At 36.2% G+C, this 27672-nt stretch overlaps 1 protein-coding gene across 6 annotated transcripts in view; it reads right to left on the minus strand.

Moving 5' to 3' along the window:
- HIPK2 (homeodomain interacting protein kinase 2) overlaps positions 1–27672 on the minus strand; it is a 268083-nt gene that overhangs the window by 90447 nt on the left and 149964 nt on the right. For all 6 annotated transcript variants that reach the window (XM_031939172.1, XM_031939171.1, XM_031939170.1 and 3 more), the window contains exons 3-7: positions 7565–7688; positions 7107–7226; positions 6770–6856; positions 5368–5552; positions 1495–1657 (exon numbers count right to left, since the gene is read on the minus strand). In XM_031939172.1, coding sequence (XP_031795032.1) covers positions 1495–1657; positions 5368–5552; positions 6770–6856; positions 7107–7226; positions 7565–7688 — 679 coding nt within the window. The remainder of the gene's footprint in view (positions 1–1494; positions 1658–5367; positions 5553–6769; positions 6857–7106; positions 7227–7564; positions 7689–27672) is intronic.

Below are 27672 nucleotides of genomic sequence, written 5' to 3' on the forward strand. Positions count from 1 at the left end.
AACATGTGATTGCTGATTGAGAACCTTCTGTTCCATCCAAACGAATTTATTTCTAGTTCCCAAACATAGCTGGCACGATTTTATTTCTCGAATACTGCTAAACTTCCCCAGCTTTCTACATATATTTAAGTCCTTTTTTTTTTTTTAAAGTATAGCTAATGTCCTAGTGATTCCATGAAACCTCTGATTGAACTTAAAGTCATTTCTCCATATTTTAACTACTATAGCATTGATTGTGTACATTACTCATATTTGGTATTTAGTGAATGCTCTATTTTTGGTGATTTTTTTATGTAGAAGGCTCATTTTTTTTCTTAAACTGTAAGCTCCTTGGAAACATTGCTTCTCTTATATCTCTCCATCTATCTAGGCACAGTGCCTTGGAATACAGGCATTCGATTAATGCCTGATATGAAGTATATGTTTGTCTTTTGGAGGAGAGAAGGTATATATTTGTGCAACTTATTGGGAGAGTAGAAATGGTGACTGAGTTGGATAGGAGGAGAAAAAAGTAGAAGATATCTAAATGTACATTCTCCTTTCCTTAGTATTTTTTTTTTATCTCACTTATCTCAGCCTCTAATTTCTCCCCATCCTTAGGTATAAAACCTTTCTTTTCTCTTCAGAATGCCCTTCTTTCCACACTGGGTTTTTTCCATCCAGAACATGAAAAATAGTTTTAAAATTCTTCAATATACAAAGACTACTAGCTATTATGGGTTGCTGAAATTTAGTTTCGTGAAGCTCTAGACTCTAGAGGGGTCCTCAAACTAAGGCCCACGGGTCAGGTGCAGCAGCTGAGGATGATTATCCCCCTCACCCAGGGCTATGAAGTTTCTTTATTTAAAGGCCCACAAAACAAAGTTTTTGTTTTTACTATAGTCCGGCTCTCCAACAGTCTGAGGGACAGTGAACTGGCCCCTTATTTAAAAAGTTTGAGGACTCCTGCTCTAGAGCTATAGTTTCTGGTCTTGGTTGTGCCATTAATCAGTCCTGTGACCGTAAACTAGTTACATAAACTGCCCATATCTCAATTTCCCCATATGCAAAAGGAAGTGATTGGGTGATTTGTTTTCTAGAATATAAGTACTAACAAATTTTAATATTCAGTGCTGAATAAATATCAAAGATAAAAGCTAGCATCTCCCTGCCATCAGTCCCACAATGGAAGAGAGAAAGAATTACAAAATGCCTAACATGTGACTCATTTGAGAAAACTAAACTAATGTCCAACACAAAAGGAATTTAGTCTCTCAAGGAAAATATGACCAGAAACAAACATTATTAAATACCTATCCATTTATTTTTCTGTCTAGTTTCATATTTAATTGTGTTGAATTCTGGCTTTAAAACAAGTTTGGTGGAAGATGATACCCAATCCCCAGAATGTTCTATAAAATACAGAGAGCAGAGGCCCTCTTATATTATACATTGCAGCTAATGATGTCAATGACATGTTCTTTCTTTTCCTCCCACCCTTGGCTCTTGTCTTACCTGGTTGTGGACAGTGTTCAGCTGGTTGTTAAAGGTCATGGTTAGGTTGGTAGATGTGCTGGGGGCCACGTGGGTGATGAAAGGTGTTTTACTCTGGTTCACTGTATCATACATATTCACCCGGCGTTTGCAAATCTCCATGTTCTGGAAGCAAGACTTGACACTTTTCATCAAGAAGGAAAGGGAGACAAAAAAAAAAGGGAAGGAAAAGATGAAAGGAGACAAAAGAATTGGGGCAAAAGGAGATGTGGATGGAAAGGAGGTAGAGAATAGAAGGTGTTAAAAAGAACTTAATGAAATCAACAACAGAATTTCAACTTTAAAGTTAAAATTTCCTGCTTCTCTAAGCAAAGACTATGTATTAGCAATAGTTGAAATTCTTTAAAGAAAGGGAAAAAAAATATTCCTACCACCCATTGGTAAAGGAAATATATAGCATATACAGCTACGTAGTGGATCTAGTTAGAATCTTATATTCTTTATATTTTTAACAATTCTCTAGTCAAAAGATTCTTAACCTTTTTTGGCAGTCTGAATGTTTTTAAGTGATAAAATAAAATATGTAGAATTATAAGGAAAAATTAATTATTGAAATATTAAAAAAAATGTTCACTAATTCCAGTTTAAGATCCCATGTTCTAGCTCATCTTTCTATTCTTAATTTCAATCCTTAAAAGGTTTTTATGCACATAAATATAATTTTAAGGCCTTTAAGAGTAGAAACCACATTTTCTCCTTCTTTTGTATATCCCATGTCTAGGACATTATGGAAACTTCCTGATTTGTCAACACTTTCATACAAATGGCTGTTTGGCCCCAACTTCCACTCTGTTCCTGAGAACATTCTCTGTTTTTCACTCTAATTCCAGAAGAGCTAGAGGTCCTAAGGATGACTATCATCTGAAGGCTGGTCCAGATATAATTGCTTGACCCAACAACTTTTCTTTTCTCTACTACATCCTTTATTTTCTCTCAGGGGTATTGTGTTCACATACCAGTAAGGTACATGCTTCTTTATGCATAAATATCAGTTTTTAACTCCTCTTTTCCCTTCCCTCTTTTTCTCTTCATTAATTATAAGTTAAAAAGGGGGGGGGGGAAGCCTATACAGATAATATCTGAGCAGAGGATTTTACTTCTTTATTGAGTAAATTGGAACTCTTATTCACGAGCTCCTTCTTCACTCCACAAAATCTCTAGACATTCTCCTCTATTCTGGCTCCCTTCCTCCATGCTTTGATGATGAGGTGATGTTTCTCTTTGCTGAAGCCAACTTCTTTCCATAGGTCTTTTAAATCACCCTCTCCTGTCTTCTCTAGTACATTTGTCTCTTAATCATCTCCTCTCTTCAACTTCACCAATCATATTTCCTCTCTTTTAGCCTTCAAACAAATCCTTTATCCTAGACCTTACTCTATTCTCAAGTTATCATTGTATATCTCTTTCCTTTTTCAGTTAAATTCCTATAATATGCTATTTACATTTGTTGCCTGAACATCCTTTCACACTCCAATCCTTAACAGTTTGGTTCCTCATAACTTGATAACTGGACCTCATAATTCAACAAACTGCTCTCTCCAAAATGACCACTTATCTTGAAAGGCCAAATCTATTGGTTTTCTTAGTGCTTATCCTTCTTGACCTCTATGTTTCGATGTTGTGGGTTACTTCCTCCCCTTTTTTCTTTAGGCTTTTGTGACTTTGCCATTTCCTAGTTCTTCTTTTACTTGTAACACCCCTTAACTGTAAGTGTACTCAAGGCTGTGTTCTAAGGCTTCTCTTTTCTCCTTATTCATATAAATTATTTCCATATCCCCATATATCCTATATCTTGTTGACATTATCCCTTGACTTTATCATGTCTATAAGAATCTATATCTTTTTATCTGTATAGCCTCAGGCTTCCCCTTGAGTTGACTCAGTTCCATATCACTACTGGACATTTCAAAGGGGAGATTCTAGGGACATCTCAAACAACATGACCAAAACTTTACAACTCGTTCGTTATTGTTGCTTCCCCAATCCATCTCTTTCAGAATTCCTTTTTCCTATTGAAGGCAACAAAATCCTTCTAGTCTCTCAAGTGTCTTACTTCAGCTTTATTTTCAACTTTTTATTTTCCTTTACCCCACAAATTCAAGCAGTTATCAAATCTAGGTTTATCTATCTCTACAATATTTTTTGTATTTAACCCTTTGTCTTTAATCATGCAGCTAATGACTTAATTCAGGACCTTATCACCTCATCTGAATTAAGGCAGTGTCTTGTTCAGTGTCTTCCTAAATGGCTTTTTGCCTCATGTTTCTATTCATTCCAATCCATTTTCCAAAAGAAATCTGCCAAAGAGATTTTCCATAAGCTGAGATGAAATGGAATGACTAGTTTATCCAATAAACTCCAATGGTTTCCTACTATTTACAGAATAAAATACAAACCTACTGGCTTTTAAAATCCTTTACAGCTTAGGCTTAACCTACTTTTTTAGTTTTCAGCATTATTTTCCTTTCTGAATTCATGATTCAGCCAAACTGGCTTTCTTTCTCTTTTTCACACCCAGTACTCTTATCTTTTATCTCTGCGCCTCTGAAATGGCCTTCCCCCAATGCCTGGCTTTCATTCTCCTCATTTTTGACAACTGAAGTGTAAGTTCCACCTTCTATATGAAGCCTTTCCTGATGCCCTGTTCTCCTATTGTGTAATCATGTGTATTTATTCTCTTTATCTCTGTGTGGTTATCTATTAGTTTTCTTCCTGATAGAGTAGAAGCTCCTTGAGAGTAAAGAATGTTTCATTCTTTGTTTTTGCTTCTCTAATATTCAGCACAGTGCCTGGCATAATACTAGGGACCTAAGAAATGTTTAATGATTGCTAAGAATGATGCTAGTGGCATATGTATTAAAGAAAAGTGTACCAGAGTATAAAGTACCCAGAGATCTCCAGAACTACCTTCTTGTTGTCCTCTTAATTAAATATAGTTTTATTCATATTCTCCATATTGTATTTATATTGACAACATCTAATAATGATTATAAAATTTTGAGTTAGAAAGGTTTAAGACATCACCTGGTCTAATCTCTTCATTTTACAGATGAAGAGACTGAGGCCCCAGGGCAGTTAAAGGATTTTCTTTAAGTTGATAAGTATTACTGAGTGTAGGATTATATAACAGTTTTCTTCTCAAACCTTAGAACAGAACTAAAAGGGACTTGGAATCATGTGGCTCAGGTTCCTGCCTTCAGGCAGGTGAATTTATAAATTATCCAGGACACATGGTTTCTTGATTATTTTCTTGACATAGAGACACGACAAACCTTTCCAGTAATTCATCCCACCATCCTATCACCATGACAATTTAAAAAATCTTCTTTTCTGCCCATCAAAGGCTTTTTGGTTTTAATTTAAGTCCATTTCTTCTTGTGTTAATCTTGTATGGAAACAGAAAAATGCCTAGCCAGCTGTTTAAAGACTCATGTCCTCTTTATATTCCTATATACAAATATACTGCATATATCCAATATCAATCAAGGCTAGCTAGGGATGAGGGTCAACACTGAGAATTCAGGCCTAGCTAGTTATAGTCATGGTAGTGCAAACAGAGATCAATCAATAAACAAGTATTTATTAAGCACCTATAATGTGTCAGGCACTGCTGAGACTGGGTCCATTTTAGGATGGTCTAAAAATAATTCTACCATTTAATATTTAAAATAATTGTACTTTAGGATTATTGTCATCATTGGCACAACCATCTGTATATGGTTCCCCAGTGTTTAGAAGGGCCTGATAATTCATCTTGTTTTGGTTGTCTCCTATTTTCCCACTGTTCTTTTTTTTTTTTTTTAATTGTTATAAAACACCAAGAAGTAGACTTACTGTGTACTATGGGGAAAATCAAGCAAATGTGTCATGGTGACAAAAGGATGGTTCAGGGTTTCGATTGGCGTGACCCTCTTATCTGCATCGATGGTCAGCATCTTCTTCAATAGGTCTATAAACTCTCGTCGGTCAGCTTTTTCCACTAACATGTCGCTTCCTTCCAGATCTGTGGTCATATTCACCTAGAGAGAGATCAGGTCAAGTTAGGGTGGATCCTTCCCTTGACCCTCTCTGTTTGTTTCGCTTTAGCTCACCCTTAGCCCACACTATACCCCAATAGCTACATCTTGCATTTCAAGAGGCTAGGTAACAACTCCTCACAGCACTGCTTTGCTAATTTGACTGCTCAGGATGTGGTTTAGGACTCTGTAGTAGAGGCATGACAGCAAAAAGGGGAAGGAGGCAAAAGGACCTCTCAGATATAAGCCTACTAAAGAATAAGCTATGAGCTTATCAATATTTTGACCCCTTAAAGTGAAGCAAAATTATTTGTTATTCTTCTTTATAAAAAAAAATTAATGACAATTGAGCAATAATAAGTTAGGAAAAAGTTACTTTATGAATAATCTTTTCTAATCTAAATATTATCACCCCATGGAAGAAATCAGATACTGAATGCCACCTCTAGTTTTTTTTTTTTTAAGTTGCAACAAAATTAATTTCACAGCCAGAATTCTTTTTCTATTTTGAAAATGCCTTTCCTGGAATGATCTCTGATCAACATGGATAGAAGGGTCAGAGTTCAATGTTTGTAGTTTACATATCTGCTAAGATTCTTATTCTCCATGACTTGCTCTATTTTTCTAAGATGCTTTCTGCAGACTATTTTCTGTTGATCCATTATAACATTACTTCTAAGTAAAAAACATAGCAGTTTCATTAAAATTTTTGCTTATCCTAGTTATAGGAAAAAAATTTTCAAAGTGTTATATCCCCAACTCTACAAGGCTTCAGTGTAAGCTTTTGTTCCTATTTAAGAGTTTTATTTTGGCATGATTCTAGACTAATTTTTCACACTTAATCTAGTAACTTATACTTATTATAAAAATAATTCATTCTTTAAGTTTACTGATATTACTAAATTCTTCTAAAAGAAATATCAGCAGAATAGGTAATTATTTGTCTTGAAAAATGAATTCCTTTACTGATAAGTCTTGTGCCCAAAAATATCATACTTTTAAGATATTTCACAGGCCCAAACATAGTAACCTTACCAAAGCTAATTAGGCTTATGTATATCTTATACTCATGTTCAAAGTAATTCAGGGCCAAATAACACAACTGAGTGGCTTGTGGATATCCACCAGTCATTCTTCATTTCATCTGTCAAAGATCTTGGCATTCATTAAGTCCTTTGGTACTGGGTAATCAAAAGGTTCCACTTACTCATAAAGCTTACCTGTGCCATGTCATCCAAACAGTTAAAAATGTACTTCCTTGCTTCCTTCGACTTAATCCCTGTCTCTGCTTCATGATCGTCTGGTGTCTGGTCAAAATACGTAAGAATTGACTGATTATCTGAATTCCTCCTAGATCAGCATGAGTAACACACTTAGCAATTCTAGTCTATGATTCCTTCCCTTTATTTCAAAGGAAACCTTTCAAAGGCTTTCAATTTTTCAAACTTCCTCAAAACCTTACCCAGTGAAAAGCCTCTAGGTTTCAAAATGATCTCTACTGATCAGACTGTTCCCTCCTTCCAAGGCTAATCTGACAGATGAAGAGGAACTTCTTACCTTTAGCCTCCACAAAGGATATGGTGAGTCTGTATCACGGTTGAAAAACCTTGTTGTCTTTGTTCCTGCACTTAATAAATACTCTGCTGGCAAACCTTGTGTTTGTGAAATATATCGAATCTGTGAAAGAAGAGAGGATAAGGTCAGGGTATCACTGACCTTCTGTTGGGTTGGTCATTCAAGGAGATTTGAGGATAAAAAAAATTGCAATTTTATACATAAAAACAAAAAGAAAAGAAATAAAGGAGGAGGAGAAAGAGTAGGAAAGAAAAATGGAAAAATTTAGAGGAATAATGTTTGAATTCTGAAAAGTTGGTGGTTAAGCAGATATTTAAAAAAAAGCAACAACAAAAATGCCTATGTATGTTATATAAAATTCTAATTTATCACATTTTCTACAAGAGGAAATAAAGAAAATTAAATGGAGACTTGTGACTTGTGGGACTATCTTGACTCACCTGATCATATTCTGATGCTCCTGGGTATAAAGGCCAGCCCAAAAATAGCTCTGCAATGACACAACCCAAGGACCACATGTCAATTGCCTCACAAAAAGGTAAACCAAGGATAATTTCAGGTGCTCTGAAAAAAAAAAATAAAAGAAACTACTTAGCAAATTTAAAATATAAGTGCGTATTCATGACTTTTGAACTATGCATAATCTGTAAAAATGACAACTGTGATTGTAAAGCCTTTCACATGTATATGTCCTTTCATCCTTATAATAACATATATTAATCATATTAACTTATTGATCCTTAACTAAATAATGCAGTATTACAGGTTTTATGCCTATCTTCAAGGATAAAACCTGTAACCTCAACTTATTAGTAATATGCTCAAATGAGTTAACTCTTTTAGACACATTCAGGCAAATATTTTCTAGTTCGATTACTGATTCTTTTAGTATAGGTATCCCTTTCACCACTATACACTCCAATCCCTTTATATTGTAACAGATGGACTTTTGGAATTGCTGTAGCCAAAAAAGATTTGTTCCGTAATAGCTGGGATTTCCCCCCTCTTTTTGTATTCCTAATGCATGTATTCTTAGCACAGTGTGGCACTTAATAAATGTTTGCTGATTGATAGCCAAGTTTCTTATAATGAGCTCTCCTCTATTTAGAGTGTAGAGATAGGCCTAAAAGTATTAGTATGATTGAGGGGGGAAAACCAAAACCCAAATAAAAAACTAAAATTTGCTTCTGATTATGTTGAATTTCAAAAAAACAAAAAAATCACTTGCCTAAAGTCTCTCAAAAGGTGATCCGAGTAACTTTATTATCATGAAATTCACTAACCTATGCTTTATTTTCTTCATATTCTTCTCATCTTTTAAATTCTAGCACATATGTAATGTATGTGCTATATAAAATTGCTTACTATTTTAAGGAGTAAGAAAATATGGAACTCATTAAAAATGCCAAAAATTGTTTTTATGTGTAATTGGAAAAAGTAATACTATTAAAAGTAAATTATTTATCATTATTAAAAAGTAAATACTATTAAAAATAAATTTGTAAATCTTATAAAAAGTGTTTATATGTTAAAAAAGGATTTACTTATCATTATGAAGAGGAAAAGTGATATCTTCTTCCCTTTCAAGTTCTGTTTTTTTCTTTTCTCATTCTCTATCTTTTCTTTTTTTTCTTTTTTTTTTTATTTTATTTAATAGCCTTTTATTTACAGGATATATACATGGGTAACTTTACAGCATTAACAATTGCCAAACCTCTTGTTCCAATTTTTCACCTCTTACCCCCCCCACCCCCTCCCCTAAATGGCAGGATGACCAGTAGTCTATCTTTTCTTTAAATAATAAAATAAAATAATCATAACCTCAGCTCTTGTTTCTTGATTTTTCCCCCATTTAAAATTTCCCTCTCCAAATATTCCTGAGTAGATTATCTCCTATTACTGAACTCTAGAAGAGTAAATTACAAAAATAAAAATCATCTATCAGTTTTGTGATTCACTAGTTTTGCAGAATAAGTTCCTCAAAAGCTATTACAGTAATTTATATAGATAGTTGCAAATGGCTTGGGATAATAACGCAGAAATTCTTAACTAAGTTTGTCCTCGATTAATTTAGTAAAAAATTTTAGTTGTTTACAAAGATGATCTTTTATACCACTTAAGCCAAAAACATTAATTTTATAAACTTATGTCACATTCTTTCTGTACTCGTCACATTCCCTACTTGCAGAATTGGGCTTCTCACACTGGGAGAACAGTTCTAGGGCATGGAAGGAAGAAGAAACAACTGCCTTTAAGGATCTTTAACTAGTTCCATTCTATCCCTTGGTCCCCATTCCTCCTCCTCAGACCCAAAACCATGTGGCTTAGTAGAAAAAGCTGGATTTGAAGACTGGAAGGATCTGAGTTTGAATCCTACTCTGATAGGTGAACTTTTGCCCCATCTTGTCTCAAATTAGGTCTCCACTCCATTTCCCAGGTATCTGTATTTCTATGCTGCCTGCCCTCCATTAAGCTCATCTTCTACTAACCATAACCTTAAAAGATATTAATAAAACTGATAAACACTCAGACTTGGAATAAGGATTAAATGAGATGAAAATACTTTGCAAACCTAAAAACTTACTGAAAGACAGCTATTATTGCTGCTGTCCAGACCCTTTGCCTGGGCTACTGACCCCTCTGTTCCCTAGTTGGTTATCCTAAGTTGTTGATTTTTTTCCTGTTTGACTTACAGGAATTTGAGCTTTTTTTTTTTTTTTTTTTTTAAACTAATCTAGGCGACTTTCCTGAACTTAATTCTTTATCTCCCTAAACTTTTGTCACCTTCCACCTCTTGGGTTTTTGTTGACTTTTTTGCAGAACTCTTCTCCCCACCCATCCCCACTCCCCACCTGTAATTTATGATATTTGGCAGACCTTTTCCTATTTAACTAAACTCTTGGGACAGTTCTGAATAAAACTGACTTGAAGAGATGTATATACAGAATATATATATGTTTATATATATATATATATTTTTTCTGATCTGAGGAGACAAAATACATTCAGTAAATATTTACATAGTAGTATTATCTAATTTATATACCACTTTTTGAAGTTTCCAAAATGTTTTTCTCACAGTACCCTTTGAGGTAGCTTATACAATGTTATTTCTATTTTGCAATATTTATTTCTGTTTTATAAGGAAATAAGACACTGAAAGATTAAATGATAAATCCAAGGCCACACATTTATTTAAAATAGCAGTCAGGATTGACAAAAATCTTCCTACTCTACAACCCAATGTTTCCTGTTACATTATTACTCTCTTTGTATCAGGGAAGGGAGGAGATTGCTGTTAGCTGAGCTAGATCAAGGAGGAGATAGGGATTAAGTTGGATCCTTAATGATCAGTAAGATCTCTAAGCATAGATAGAAGTAAGGGAAGGGGGGAGTAAACAGAAGTATAAATTACATACCTAGAACTGTGCATGATTCACCTGCTCAAATTTCTGTTCTAAAATAGGCAAGCATATTCACTAACTAGTTCTTTTTTTTTAATTTAAATTTTTATTTTTTAATAGCTTTTTATTTACAAGATATATGCATGGGTAATTTTTCAGCATTGACAGTTGCAAAACTTTTGTTCCAACTTTTCCCCTCCTTCCTCCCACATACCCTCCCCCAGATGGCAGGTTGACCAATACATGTTAAATATGTTAAAGTATAAGTTAAATACAATATATGTATACATGTTCATACTCACTAACTAGTTCTTGAGATCAACATTACCCTTTCGAAAAGCTTGGCTTCTTTAAATACAGTATAATACTATAAATTTTGGGTCCAGTCTCCTCAGCATCCATGTAGATTGGAGAATGGACACTGACTTTTTGTATTACTTCAGTCCTCAAATAACTGGAAGCTGCCTTTTATCTTTCTTCCTAATGGAAACCTTCCTTAGTTCGCTCAACCTTTGGATCTCTATGTTCTCCTTTACTTCTCAAGATCTTTTCAAGTTCTAAATGTATGCCCCTATATTTTCTCTCTGGCTTACAACACAGGCATCCACAGGTCTCCAAAAATCTTATCTTCAGTTTCATAACACCAAAACTAATAGACATACATTGACACCAAAGGATGAGGACGTTTGTTTCTTTAGGTTTGTTATATACACACAGCAAGATACTGAAATACCACACTGCTCTAAAAAGAACAAATAAATGTCACCTCTCAATACGCTAAGACTGAAGCATTTATCTGTGCTGGATATGCTCTCATACATGCAGTTCATAGAGTAACTAGATGGAATACTTTCAAAACAGATGTTGGAAACTAACAACTGCCTTTTAAGATAATCCCACTGGAACGAGTTTTTTATAGTGTGTTTTTGTTGTTTCAAGGACACGATTTGAGCTATAGTATCCAAATCTGTTTTATGACTTAATGTTCACTCAATGGTATAATATCCTGCAGATGCAATTAGGGAGATCTTCATGGAGGTGGAGGAAATATTGGAGCTAGACCATAAGGAATTCTGTACACTGCTCCTGCTTTCTCTACTTCATTGTAGATTTTAGAATTAGAGTCTTACAAGTTATCCAGGTACTCTGATACTTTCCAGTAACAACTTGCTCTTTGGCATGAGAGCTAATCTCATTGCTAGATAGCTCAGGAAAAAAAAAGTCATCCCTTTTTCACTTCTACCTATTGGGTATAGTTCTGTCTTCTAAAATAGCAGCTCCACCTGGGAATGATTTATTGAGTGAAAGCAATTAGACATAATACTCCTAGTTGTTACTCTATCTGATCATAGCAACGAAGGTAATAAAATAGTCTGGATTGCAGGACTCATGCTGAAATTCTCACTCATACTAGAATTCCCTGACCAATTATGAGATCTGAGTAAGTATTCTATTCTCTTTTGTATTATTTTAATAAAACTAGTATAAGATTTAGCTACAATGTTTAACTTGGTAACGTATCTGGAAGATTAATTGAAAATTCTTGAATTTACTGTGACAGTATATTCAGGAGAACATTATTTAACTTTTCCAAAATTCAGTAATTTTTTTTTTGTTTTATTTTACTAGGAGAGTAGGAAGTTAAATTAAAGAAGGTCACATGAATGATGGAATTTGAACCTTGTAAAAAGAAACATACTATATCATCTTAAGAATGGTTTGTCATCATTATTAGGAATCCTGGGATTGAACTGTGGTATGAAATCCCTCCCCCAAAACAGAGATGACTGAAAAAAAATTCCAATTTGCATTGGCAGAAGTAGTCAAATTGGAAAGTAGGTTTTAGTTATATCAATATTTAGTCTGTTATTTATTACAAAATCAGAGAAACCCTCACCCCGTGGATATGACACCTCCACATGCCAGTGACCTGGAGAGGTGTGCAGGACATTAAATCAAGTAATACAGAACAAGTCAGAAACAGTAGGGATATGAAGAATAAAGAAGCTATTTAGATATACTATTCAGAAAAAGGAAAAAAAAAAAGAACTGGATATGAAGCATGATGACGACTAATGAAAGAGGTAGAAATGCATAGGGGCACCAGATAAGTAGACTAATCCACCAGGAATAATTCAGATAGAATAGACTGGAAAGAATGCAGAAAGTTAGGGTTATACGTTTAAGAAAGGCAGGCTAACTAATAGGAATGTATTACTGAGGTTTAGAAAACATAGAAGCTGCCTGAATAAGGTTCTGGTGGTTGTAGACAGAAAAGAACCTTATTTTTCACAAACCAAGCAAATTGAGAGAAATATTTTTCTAACTTGGAAATTGTATAAATAATTGAGGATTTGGGCAGCCAGGTAGTGCAGTGGATAAAGCACCAGCCCTGAAGTCAGGAGGACTTGAGTTCAAATTTGGTTTCAGACACTTAACACTTCCTAGCTGTGTGACCCTGGGCAAGTCACTTAACTCCAAATGCCTCAGCCAAAAAAAAGAAAGAAAAGAAAAGAAAAAGAAAGAAGGAAAGAAAAGAAATAATTAAGAATTTACTTAATGAGAAAGGGCAAGGTGAGACAAGAAGGGTGTGCTGAACATCCTGAAAAGACATGAGGCTGACTCATGTACCGGCAAAAGAAGCATTGAAAAGCTTATAAAATGCTTTTATAAATAGGCAATGCATATTTGCATAGCATGTATATATATGTATAGCAATGATATTTGCATGCAGTGCTAACATGATTTGTCCATATCACACAGCTATTAAATTGGAGAGTAAGAACTAGAATCCAGCTTTCTGACTCCCAAGTCCATTGTTCTTCCCTGTTGCACCATGTTGACTCACTGGTCTGTTAATTTCTGCTAATAATGATACTGTACTTAAGAGTTACCTAATTTATTCATAAGTTTGTAGCTACTTCTTTCAAAACAGTATAGTGTCAAAATGTTTTTTGATTGAAGATCAGATGATGTACTCTGAACACTATAGGAGAGGGAACTGAATAAAGGGGAAAGGTTTTAAACCTTATAGGCATGTGCATCTTTGGGGAACCCTTGTTTGCTGTTCTGGCAAAGACAAAGTATATTCTGTTGAGGGGAAAAAACCAACAATTTCTGGTGACAACCCATTTCAAAGTAGAAAAAATACATGGAACTGTGAAGAATAAGAAGGAATTCTCAATTTGTCTTCTCAAACTATGAGTGTACAAGAAATATACAAAGTGGAAAAATAAGTGGGAAAACAGAACAATGACTTCATATCTGCCTTAAAGGAGACTTCCTCAGCAATTTCATAACCTAGTGATTACAAAACAAGTAGAGTTCTGTTATTCCCCAGTACCGTTCTGTTACTTGAATCATGTCCCACAGCTCTGGCATCATTATAATCAGAATCCTCCTTTCTCTTTCACATTTTTCACACTTATTGTGGTTTTGAGGAACTGTGGGTTTCTTTAAGTCTCAGTACTTTGCTCCTGCTCTTGTTTTGTTGAAGTCTTTCCTTTGGTGAATTGATCATCTCCTGACTTGCTCATGCTCTTTAGCTCAAACTTCTACACTAGAGCTCTAGGCACTTCTTCAGCTGCTTACCTGGAAGTCTCATTGTCATCTCAAACTTGACACATCCGAAACAGGAAACCAACATTCTCAACCACTAAATAGGGTTTTCTCTTCTCATATCCTAATTTTTGTTATGAGTCCTACTATCTTTAACCATTTAGATTTTAAAATCTCCCTATTTCAGAATTAGAATCTCTGATTTTACAGTTTAGAGATCACCTAACTCAATAGTTGATAAATGAGTAAGCTGTGGTTTGAAGGAGTGACTTATTCAAGACCACATAGCTAGTTCATGGCAGAACAGAGATTTGAACCCAAGTCTTTTGACTCCCAAGTTCTAATCTCTTTTTAATGTTTCCTGCTGCCTTAGTCACCAAATCAGGGCATTTTCTTCAAAATGTTTCAGCTATCTGTCCTTCTCTCTCCATTGTTAGGATCATTTTACTTCCAGTTCATATGATAGTCTGCTTCACCTCCCCACCAGTTATCCTAGATATCCTTTTGTTTTGTCTTCCCATATTAGAATGTAAGCTCCTTGCCCAATCAATCCTATATACTCTCCATAAGATTAATCTCTTGAATGATCAGACTCATCTGGGCCTGATGGGTAAGGGAAAATCTTAATCTGAATCTGGGTCTATTCATTTCCCAGCAGGCTATACTCCTCTGGAATTATTCATTGTGCCCCAGAAATCTTTTCATTGTGGAAGATTACTTCAGCCCTGGAACTCATACCTCAGAAGTATTCTGCTCCTAACTCCACCCTTCCCTCCCTCCACTGAGATTGGAGGGGTTCTTTCAGAACTTTTATTTAAAGATGGTACCTGACCAGCCATCTCTTTGTTTCACCCAGACTACTTGCTTTATAGTTGGTTTTTCAGTTATGTCATGACTTGTTATGGGCCAGAACTCTGAACTTGAAACAAAGGATTCTTACAAAGTACTACTAAGTCAGTGGAATTGATAGACAATAGTTATCTAGTTTAGCATGGTGCTTAACAATTCTCTAGTTCAGTACATGTACTTAGTACTTACTATTGTAATACAAGATTCACACCTTTGATAAGAGAGCATATAAGCTCTGACAAACTCAGCCAGAATGAAAACTAGGGAAGATAGAGAAGTGGAACCAAGATCCGGAAGGCCTCCAGAAAACTAGCCGAGCCCCAAGGAGATAGGACTTTGAAGGAGACAATAAAGGATTTGGACTTTAACCCTTGGCTACTCTCATGGTGATTACTGAACTGAAAGGAACGTTGCTCCCAGAGACCCCAAGAAAACCTCAACAGAGAACATTACATTTTAGAGAGAACATTACAATAACTCATTTGGGGTTTTCTTAGCAAAGATACAGGAGTGGTTTGTCATTTGCTTCTGCAGCTCATTTTGCAGATAAATAATTGAGGCAAAGAGGACTAAGAGACTTTTCCAAAGTCACACAGCTCGTGAGTGTCAGATGTCTGAAATGTGAATTGGGAAGTTTAGCCTTCCTGACTCCAGGCCTGGTGCTGTATCCACTGTATCACCTATCTGCCCCCAGGATACATTCCTCTGAAATTCTCCTGCCACAGCTCAGAGCTGATCCCATCTACTACCAGTACCCTCTTTTTATACCTTCTTCATTAGATTGTAAGCTCCTCAAGGGCAAAGATTATTTTTCTTCTTTGTTTGTAGATATATTCCCAACATTTAGCAAAGTGCTCAACACAGAGTAAGTAAGTGTTTAATAAATGATTGTTGATACACCGACTTGCTGAATGGGATTCTTAGTGGAAGTATGTTTGGGAGGCAATTAGAAAAAGGGAAATTTACTCCCATTCTCTCTTCTCTGTGTCTGTCAGAAAGGGGGAAGAGAGAGCTTGCCTATTGGCAAAGGTTAGGAGAGAGAGATTTAGTTTGACATATGCATCCTCATGCAGGAAACTGAGGCAAAACAGGTTAAGGGACTTACTTGCAATTATTATGTGTCTGAAGTCACATTTGAACTCAGGTTTTCCTGAGAAGGAAAATGACTTGCTCAGAGTCAGCTGGCCATACCTTCTGATTATGAAAATAAAGATGGATCTGTACTAGTGTGTACACATGAGTTCTAAAAACAAAGCTTGAGTCATGCTTACCTTGAGAGAAGGGCTAAAAAACAAAAGCTTTGAGTTGTGCTGGGAAACAAACTTCAGAGGGGAATTTTCTCTAGCTTTCTTTGTTGGCTTTCTGTCTTCTTAGTTCTCTTTCTAAAACTGAGAGCTGGAATTAGGCTTATTAAAAGCATTTCTCAGAAGTCTGTCAGTTCTGAGAATTTACAGTCATTATTACTGTTCTACTAATCTTTAACCATTCAAGCCAAATGATACAGACTTCACTTTTTGGTCACTCTCTTGCCCTGAGATGAGGGGAAGTGGAATCTCAATTGACATGTAAGGTATTTATAAAAGGATGTCTCTGAGATATGGTCAAGGAACAAGGTAAATATTGATCCCATCCTTCTAAGGTATTCTCTCGAAATTTCTCTTCCCTAGCTTCACATACAAATATTACTTAGAAGGGGAGATGACTCATAAGCCCCTTTATTTGAAATGGAAGATAATCAGTGCTTCTTTCTCAATGGATTCTGCAGCTTTATCCACCAAAATGAAACTGAAGATTCAGTTGATTTTTGCTCTTGTACACTATGGGCACTAAAGACTGACCTCAGTATATAAAACCATAGACAATTAACACAATATAACTTATTAAGAGGAGTAATAATCATAAAGACAAAATGGCTCATAAAGAAAGGCCAGGCCAAAAAAAAAAAAAAGATAAAGAAAAAGAAAAAGCTATGACAGGGTTAATTTATTTACTTGCCATGAAGTCCATTTTAAATTTACCTCTTGCATACTGTGTAACTAAACTTCTCTGTATAACTTTGTTTCATCTATGAAAAGCCTCTGGAAGATGGATATTGGCCATATTGCATTTTTGTTGCTATTCAGACATTTTTTCAGTCATATTCAATGCTTTATATTCCTCTTAGGACCTTGGCTAAGACAGTAGACTGGCTTGCCATTTCCTTCTCTACTCATTTATAGATGAGGAAATTGAGGCAAACAGGGTTAAGTGACTTATTCAGAATCACACAGTTAGTAAATGTCTGAGATTGGGTTTGAACTCAGGAAGATGAGGCTTTCTTACTCCAGGCCTCATACTCTGTCCACTGAGCTGCCTACATGTCATATACTGCATTTGCATTCAGAAAAATGGTTTTACAGGTAAATAACCTTTTCTCTGTAAATAGGATTTACTACATGCCACCAACAAGTAACAGAACTAGATGGAATGCCTAAGAAGGGAGCCTGGTTTGTTGGGAAAAGAACCTGTAAGTCAAAAAGGTCAATCTTAGATTCACTGTTATGGAATATTATTGTTCTATAAGAAATGACCAGCAGGATGAATACAGAAAGGCTTGGAGAGACTTACACGAACTGATGCTGAGGGAAATGAGCAGAACCAGGAGGTCATTATATACATCAACAACAATGAGAATCAATTCTGACAGAAGTGACCCTCTTCAACAATGAGAGGATCCAAATCAGTTCCAATTGATGTGTAATGGACAGAACCAGCTACACCCAGAGAAAGAACATTGGGAAATGAGTGTGGACCACAACATAGCATTTACACTCTTTCTGTTATTGTTTGCTTGCATTTTTGTTTTTTCTTCTCAAGTTATTTTTACTTTCTTTCTAAATCCAATCTTTCCTGTGTAACAAGATAACTGTATAAATATGTATACATATATTGTATTTAACATATACTTATGTACTTAACATATTTAACATGTATGGGGCTATTTACCATCTAGGGGAGGGGAGGAGAGGGGATGAAATAGAAGTTTTTGCAAGGGTCAATGTTGAAAAATTACTCATGCATATGTTTTGTATATAAAAAACTATAATAAAAAATAATAATTATTGTAAAAAAAATTTATTCCCATAGGATACTAGAACCTTCTAATAAGGGAAGAATTTTCTTTTTCACTTTTCTTTGTATTGCTCAAGTCATTTCCTCTATTTCCCCTGACTATTGAGTTTGCCAGACATTAAATTTATTGAATTAATTAAATTTAATTTAGCAAACATTTACAAAGATATTGCTATTCAGGAATAGCTATGACAGTGAAAAGAGCACTGACTTTTGGAGTCAAATTCCTGCATTTCTACTTAATGTTTTTGTGACCTTTGGGATATCATTTAGCCTTTCTAAACCAGGCATGAAGAACCTTTTTCTGCCAAGGGCCATTTGGATATTTAGAACATCATTTGCAGGCCAAAGTTATCAACTTATAGAACTCAAGTAGTGGGAGGTTGTTTTATCTTTCAGTTCATCATCTCCTGAGGTTGCCTTAGAAAATAATTTCTTGGACCTTATATTGCCTGCAGGATAAATGTTCCCCACCCCTGCTCTAAGCCTTAGTTTCTTCATGTGTACAACAAGAGAGATGAGGTGATTTTCAACTCTAAATTACATAATAGACTGTTATACTCTGTTCTAAGTTTCAGCTGTAAGAACACTGTTCCAAGATTATGGGGCAGGTAGACAGTGCTTATGATTCTAGTTTGGAATATGAAATGGTGTCCTGTCCATAGAAGAGAAGGTTATATGTCCCTCAAAACATGGGGGGCAAATGGTGTCATTAGGATAAAGATTATTGTCTGGATCAGAGGGGCTCTGGGAAATGAAAAATTTATACTACAGATTCAGAGATGGGGGGCCTCAGAGGCCACTGAATTCAAGTTGGGCTTGATTGAAAATCCCTTCTCCAAGTGGTCATCCAGCTTTCCTTTAAAGACCCCTTGTGAGAGGGAAAATAATATCTGATATTTTTATAGTAAATTAAAGTCTATAAATCAGTCTACATGAAGCATTTCATTTGAATCTCACAATCCTGTGAGGCAGGTATTTAAGATATTATTATCCTTGTTTTTTTTATAAGTGTGAAAACTGCTGGTTAGAAAAATTAAGTGGCTTGACCTGGAGGCATCTAGCATATGGTCTGAAATGCCTGGCAGTAGCAGAGAAGGCTTAAAGATAGAAGTCTTTTAAGGAGATGAATTATAAGTGCTCTGAATCTCTTCTAAAGAAAAGTAAGCAAGAGTTTGTAAAGTTTTCTTCTTTATCTTCCAAGTGATGCAGAGGATTGCAGATGCTGCTCTCTTTAACAAGTGGGCAGAAGAACAATCAGCAATTTTTCCTGTCTAGATTTCTCTTCTAAGAATTGGTCAGTCTGAGTGCCATACATTATGAAGGTGGGCCCAATTTACCTCAAGAAATTCCTTGTTTCTTCAGATGGAGTACTTCCTCTGTAGTTTCTTTCCAACTTGGTACTCTTTGGGGGGCCAACCACAGTTTCAGGGACAGTTTGTAGGTTCATATTCCTAAAGCTGTAATTCTCAAGCCCACAGCAGAATGCTTAATCTGCCCTGGTAATACAGGAGTGCTACAAGTCTGTGAACTAGAAGGCAAGAGATTCTTCCAAAATTAAAGGGAGGGATATTTGCTCCCCTTGTCCCTGGGAGGCAGACAGGAGAGTACAGAAGGAAAAAGCTCTGGGTTCCAACCCTCCCTTTAGTGTGTGTGAGATTTTGGACAAATCATTGAATTTTCCTGGTACCCAGTTTTCACATCTGCAAAATGAAAGGATTGGACTAGATGACCTTTCAGGTCCATACCTCAAAAATCAGTGAACCTAGAGCAATGCTTTCTAATCCTTTCTTCAGAGCTCTGTCTTCCTTTTGTTGGAGGGAGGAGAAGCTCTTGCAGCACTGCTACCAGAAGCACTGGAGTCCTCAGTCCAGGGAATAGGTGTTGGACAATGCGTCTCATTTTCTAAATGAGCATACTAAGTGCATTGTTTTCATCTCTACAAGGATATGCTGTACCTCACATAAGCACACACTCTAATCACCCCAACCTCAGGAGGGCATCAACTTTTAGTTGCTTTTTTAATAGCTGAGATGGATTCGCCTTCATTCACCTTCTGTCTTCTCTGGGGAAGATGTGGATTTCCTGATGACTGACTGGGGTGAGGCTGTGAGGAGTACAGTTAATGCCGAAGGAGGAAATCCTGGGTCTTGGTCTTATTAGTGCTGCCCCAATCTGCTGAGCGGCGGGGAGGAAAGGTGCTGAAGAGAAAATGAAGATTGACTGCCTATGAGAGAAACAGAGGGGAATGTGGAACCAGAGAGCCTTGGGTTCAAATCCTACTTATGTAACTTTTGCTGGAGATGTCTTTGGGCAAGTCCCTTTGAGGCTTCAGTTTTCCTGAACTGTACAATGAGAGTGTGCCCCTTTCAGCTCTAAATATGAGCGTATTCTCTCAGCTTTGTAAAATGAATCTGAAATCTTGTTTTGAACCTTTTTAAAAGCAATCCAATTAAGTTTTTATTTTTTTTTTTAATTTTTATTTTTTGCTTTTTCCTGGGGCAATTGGGATTAAGTGACTTGCCCAGGGTCATACAGCTAGGAAGTGTAAAGTGTCAGAGACCACATTTGAACTCGGGTCCTCCTGACTTCAGGGCTGGTGCTCTATCCACTTACCACCTAGTTGCCCCCCAACTAAGTTTTTAACAGAAAACACAAGAGTTTAGGGGATGAGTATTGTGCGTATGTGAAACAGAAGAGAGAAGGAGGAAGGAGAAGAAAAAGAATTCAAAAAAGTTTTTATCCCAAATCTTGATATTATTTCAATTTTCTAATGCTTTTGATCATATTTGACAGTCAAATCACTTCCTGACATTTTTGCTAACCCTGCTTTCAAGAACACTCTAGGTCCTATTTTTTCTCATGCCTTTCTGACTTTGTTTTTGTTCCCTTTATTTGACTCTTTCATTTCTGTCTCCCAAGAATCTACCCTGTGTACTCTTTCCTCTACAATCCTTTAGGTATGACTTCAAATATAATTTCAATACAGATACGATATTGCTTATCTCTTTCCCTGATGTCACCAAGGTATTGTATTCTGACATTATATATAGTGTGTTAAAGTTCAGAAAGTGCTTTATAAGTTCTTAATTAACCTTCATATTAAATCTGTGAAGCAAGGACTACAGATTTTATTCCCATTTCAGAGATGAGGAAATTGAGGCCAAAATGAAATAATTTGCCAATGATAAAGATCAAAGGCAGGATGGGTAGAACTCGGGTCTTTGATTCCAAAGTCAATGTTCTTTTGACAAACTGCTTCTTTGAATGTTATGCTGTCATTCAAAATGAAACATGCTTAAAAGAGCTCCTTCCTCCCCTCCCCCCCAAGGTCTTCTTCCATGAATTTCCCTTAAGTATTATTAGTATTAGCACCATGCCTCTAGATTCATGTGCTTGGAGCGATCTTTTTTCCTCTCTATGCATTTGGTTTACCATCAATATTACTGACCTGTCTTCCTTGATATTTACCAGACCTGACTCTTCCTTTCAAACTCCACAATTCTATTTAACTTCTAGACTTTAAACTATTGCAAAAAAAAAAAAAAAAATGCCTTTATTCTACCTATTTTAATCTTTGCTTCACAAAGCAACAGCATTCAACTTTTGATTGGCTTTTTCTTTTGGCACTAACAGTGACTCCCAATTGGTTACATATCTTAATACTGGAATTCCAGCTTTTATACTAATTGCCTCTCTTTTTCCCTTTCCCCAGTATTCTTCTGTCCTCCTTAACTTTGGACTGTACTCTTCACTGAAGCTTAGCAAAAAGCTATACCTCCTAAGCAACATTTACCATGCTTTTCTTTCAGTTGTCTCCAAGTTTAACAGATACATATATATACATATATATATATATATGTATGTATGTATGTATATATATAGCTCTTACCCTCTTACTTAGTCCTCTTGCATGTTAATATGCCTTTTCAAGAACAGGGTTCAAGGCCTACCTTCTCTAGAAAGGCAAAATGATATAGTAGAGAAGGTAGTGGATGTGAAATCAGAAGAGTTGAGTTTAATCTCTGATTCAGTAATTATATTTGGGAAGTTGTTCAACCTTTCTGAAGTTGACTTTCTCATTTATAAAATGGGATTAATACTTTAACTAGCTTACAAAGTTGTTGTGGAACAAATTTTTTTTAAAAACATGCAGTGTTAAGCAAACAGTCAAGAATTATGATGAATATAAGCTAGCACTGTTATTATTAGTTAGATAGCCAGCTTCAGAGCGCCTATGTTCATTCTGAATATTTTCATAACTCCTGTCTTTCCTTCTTCCCAACTGATTATATAAGACAATTTTCTCTGCATTAGACTTTCATTTTTCTCACTATTTGGATGAAGATTTTTTTTTTTAAGCTGACATTCAGGGAGATTTACTTACAAACTCATTTTTGCAATTCTCATATTAAAAGGGCTCTGGCTTGCTAATGAATTAATTTGTAACATTAAAGTCGGCTTTTATGACCAGTTTATTTGCCATATATAGAGGTTTGTTGAGGACATTTTCTGGTCTAGGAGGTCTGTTTGACTCTTTTCCCTCTAAAAATGTCTTGTACTTTCCTGGCCAACCAAGCTTTTGCTTATGACATACTCTTCTTTCCACCTCTCCCTCCCAAGTCCTAACTGGATGCTGATCTGAATTCTACCCCTTCAAACCCAGCTCAGATGCTACATTTCTAGCTTGTAGCAATCTTTCCTCTCTCTGAGCTATTTTAGCATTTATTATTATCACCACTCATCACTGCCTCCTAGTGTCAGTTTTCTGTGTATACAGTGTTGTTCTATATAGATGGTAAGCCCTTAAGGTAGAGACTATGTCTTATACATCTATGTATACCCCACAATGAACCTTATTCACAGTAAGCAGCAAATAAATGCATTTTTAATAACTGAGGGAGAAATAGAGTGGTAAATACTTGATAGTACTAAAAGATAGTGGAAAGAATATTGGGTTTGGAATCAGGAAGGATATGGAATGGGAGAGAATAAGCAAATATTAAATGCCTATGCCTCTAATGTAGGCACAGCACTGTAGTTTATAAGTATCATCTCATTTGATCCTTCCACCATCTTGAAGGTTTAGTTGTCATTGTAATCCTCATTTTACAGTTGAGGAAACTGAGTCAGACAGCTCTAGCCAAGAGTCATTGAGCTAAAAGTGATGTAAACTGTGTCCCCTTTAATCTTTGGGAGGGAAGGGTCTGAAAGGAATATCTGGGGAAAGGGTGATGGGGTCTCAAACTCTCTGGACCTCTTTGGTCCATAAGGGAAACTCCTAGATAAGTAATTTTATTCCATTGGAAATCTCAGCCTGGGGCATGGTCTATGCCCTGATTCATCCAGAGATTGACCCCATAGTTTCAGGGCCAAAGATCAAAGAAACCCCATTCTATCTAGTGCTATGTGCCCAGACATTTTGCAAAAATATCCTAACAGGATTTGCCCATTAAGAAAATGTATTAAAAATCACTTTTGTCACAAACTTCCCGACATTAACCAGGGGAATCTCTCAATCCTCAATTCTCACACCTCATCATTAGAACACACTTGACCCCAGGTCTTCCTGGCTCTGGGCCCAGTACTCTTTTTATTGAGCCACCATGCTGCTCCTAATTTGAATTCTAATAATACTTGTTAGTTCTGTGACTTTGGGCAAATTACTTAACCTGAACCTAAGTTTTCTCATATGTAAAATGGGGATAATAACACTAGCCAGAATTTCCTCACAAGACTGCTGTGATGGAAGTATTTTCAAAGTCTTAATGTGCTATAAAGATGTAGAGAGTGTATATGTGTACATATGTACATGCATATATACACATATTATCTAGCTAGCTAGATATATAGACAGAGCAGGAATTTCATCAATGTGGAAAATTCCCCATGTAGGAAATCTCTTCTCTGAACCAGTCCATGTTTAATTTGAGGCTTAGCTGCCTACAGCACGAGAAGTTAAGCTATTTGCTCATTGTCACTCAGTAATTGTGTGTCAGCTGGGTAGCTTGGTGGATAGAGTGAAGGGTCTGGAGTCTGGAAGGCTCATCTTCCAGAGTTCTAATCTGGCCTCAGATACTGAACTATGTGACCCTGAGCAAGTCATTTAGCCCTGTCTGATTCATTTTCCTCATCTGTGGAAATGAATTTAAAGAAAGAAATGATGAACCACTCCAGTGTCTTTGCTAAGGAAACCCCAAATGGGGAAATTCTGCTTCAGAGCAGCTACCTTCAAGTGCTCCATTTAGAGGGAATGTTGATTCTGCCACTGTTTACTGACTAAATGATGGTAGACAAATGCTAAACCCTGTTGAGGAGGAGTAAGGAAACCATTCTGTGTAGGGACTCAGGCCAGTCTGCCTTCATTCCTCTCTAGACCTGGATGTTGGCTCGGGAATCTAAAACCATACCCTCTTTTCTAGTTCTGACTCCATGTGGAACTTCCCTCGGCACCTGAAACCTCCTCATAGTAAACAACCTCCCATACTCAAATTCTACTCATCCTGGTTTACCTAGGGATGTGCTAGTAAATGTTTAATGTTTAACAAGTGGTTGGAGGGAGAAGGAATAAAGAGAGACAAAGACACCTGAGACACACCTTAAAGTTTTTGTGGAGAGATTCAGGGCAGTCTAGCCTTATTCCTATCTTGAACCTGTTTCTGACTTTCTCTGCATTTCAACACCATGCCATCTCTCCTGCTACTAATCTTTGGACTTTTCCCAGCATAGGTTCTTCTTGCCCTGGAACAACTTACTACTCTCATGTGCCATTCACCATGAATCTCCTTCTGTAAATTTTATCCCTACTTTCATCGGTGAGTTCTTCTGGATCCTCCATTTTGTGGAAGGGCCTAGGTTAGTCTACTTTCTTTTCCCTTCAGTCCTCTTCCCCAGACTGTAAAACCTTCATTTAGTATCTCCACTCCTCCTACCTCCAGCTTTTCAGCTCTGTGTGGTGGTCTTCTACTGGAATGTAAACTCATTGAAGACAAAGGCTATCTTTCTTTTTGCTTCCTTTTCTTTCCCTAGGACTTAATTTTCTCTCCCTCCTTCCCATTCTCTCCCCTGCTGCTTTCCTTCCTCGTTCCTTTTCCTCCCAGAAAAAATATAGGATTTTCTTGCTTTTCATTTAGTCTCACAAAGAATACTTGTTTTGGAAAATAAAGAAAACTACTTCGCACACTTTACCTATTCAACACTACATTCAGTTTTGAGGTGAAGTTAAACAATTTTGGCTTTACTCTTTTTTAGTAATCCTTACTTCTGTGGAAATAAAACAAATATTTTTTCTTTTTCCTTCTGTGTTTCATTGACTTTTAAAAGCTCATTAAAAGTCAAATGAATTTACAGCCAGAAAGGGTAATGGCTAATTGAGAGTCATAATTCAAAAAGGATAAATCAATATTATGAAGAGAAACCTGGTATCAAGATCCCTATGGTCTCAGATGACTTGGATCTATGATTTTTGGAAAGGATACGTTCTTAGTTAAGGAGAAAAGTTTTGAACATAGGTCCTGTGACTTCAAATCCAGTAGTCTTTACACTACACCAAAGAATTTGAGTATTTCTTTTGATTATAGCACCTCACCCTATTCCCAATCATCCCTAAGGAAAAGGGATGCACAAAGCTCCCAGGCAACAAACTAAACAAAAGCCTCAATTGTCTACTACCTTTCCTGCCTCACATTAGGGGGCATAAAAACAGCTGTCAAATGTAGTTCCCAGAAGCAGGGTTATTGAAAGAATTTAAAAACATATACTCATGGCATCCTAAATGCTGAATTCTTGCTTCCCATCCATGTCTATATTCATTTCTTTACTTTATTCTAACACACAAAATACTAAACCTAAAGAATAATCTGCTAGTATTCCAGATAACAGAGCAGCCTCACTTCCACTGTGTACTCTCATCCAGTATACAAAGCCCAGATGGAAAACTTACAGCACTTAATTCTTGGTGCATTTCTCTTTCCTTAGCCTTATTTCAGGGAAGGGATCAATGACATTTGGTAGATAGAATAAAGACAGCACAGAGCCTTTTGTTATTTTTCTTTTTAAGGTAATTCTTGGTTTTGTAAAAACCAAACAAAAATCACTCTTCTCCCTTTTGGATTGCATTGACTTATGTTTATATCGTTGACTTTAAAAAGGCCATTAGGTTTTTGACCCGATGACCCTAGCTAAGGGTGAAAAATATTCCTATTTGTTTTTGACTCTGTAATTTTATCTTTTAAACCATAGGTTAGAGTTTGTCATTTTTCCTAGTGAGAAGTAATTCTCTCTTCCATTTATGCACCATTATTGAAGAACTTTCTCAGAACTGCTATGCCTAGTTTGATAAGAGGAGTTTCCCACTAGACATATTTCTAAGATTTTTCTTTTTAGGTAGTTTCTAGTTCAGAGAATGTGTTTTCCATCTCCTTCATTAGCGCAGACCAGACATAAAGTCTAATAGGTGATAAAACAGTTTGATTTTTCTACATCAAAGTATTAGGAAAGGATAACAACACAAGAATATAAGACACTTTAATTAAACCTGGACCTCAAGGGTTATTATCCACAAACAATATAGGTAATGACAAAAATATATTGCTGTTCTTGTTGTAAAGGGAAGACCATAAGGAAGACAAGGAAGTCTGTCTAGCACAACTGTCTCTATCCTCACAAGATTACTTCAACCCAACCTTATTTTTTAGTTCTGGAATTACTTCCTTCTCATTTGGCTATACTCCTACTTGGTTGCTACAGCCACTGTGGTAATGTTAAACACAAAGCATACAATAATACAATAAGAGTTCTAGCATGGATGTGGCCCAAGGAGATGCGAATATTGAGGTCTGGATGTGAATGTAACAAGACCAGAACAGAGAGGAGCCTGATAGATTCTACTTTGTGCTGACCTTCCATTTCCCATCTAATCTTTTGTCTGCTGAATACATTAGCTGGAGTTACAGGAGGCTGCTTTGTGGGTAAGGGGCTATGGAAAAAAAGGGTTTATGGGAAAAAAAAAAAAACCTCCAGTGTTTCTGAAGAGGTAAATTATATTGAGACTAAACCTAAGATTTGTGGCTTAACAAAACTGGTCCCGAGACAGGAAGACCTGGTGGATTCAAGTCCTACCTCTGACACACAGCCATTTGACCATGGATGCAAGTCTTTTGTGCGCTTGGCACTGGAAGGAGTTTCCAGTATCACAGTTTAAAAAAATGTAAAAATGAATACTTGAATTATTTTGAAGAGAAAAAGAAGTCTCAATATGGTGACATGCACACTGAGGAGGAAATGTGTAGAAGGAGGAAGTTGCCCCACCTCTGTCTTGGGGATGGTGGAGATATAGATTTTGGCTGGTAGAATTCCATGTCTTTTAGGACACTATGAAACAAAGGTATCTTGTCTCCACCTGCTGCCTCCAAGAGCTAATGTACATGATAACAAGGTGATGCTTATTATCTGTAACACGGACTTTCTCAAAATATAGGATTCACAGGGCCTAAGAATGCTTTGGGTGTTATTAATCTTTAGTGAGGCTGTTAATGTATTTTAAAAGCAGAAATATTATATATGTGGCTTGTATTTTAAGATCAGTTTAAGAGTTTCCTTTAAGTAACTTTTGCATATAACAGGAC

The sequence above is a fragment of the Sarcophilus harrisii genome, chromosome 5 (assembly GCF_902635505.1).
Source record: "Sarcophilus harrisii chromosome 5, mSarHar1.11, whole genome shotgun sequence".
NCBI lineage: Eukaryota > Metazoa > Chordata > Mammalia > Dasyuromorphia > Dasyuridae > Sarcophilus > Sarcophilus harrisii.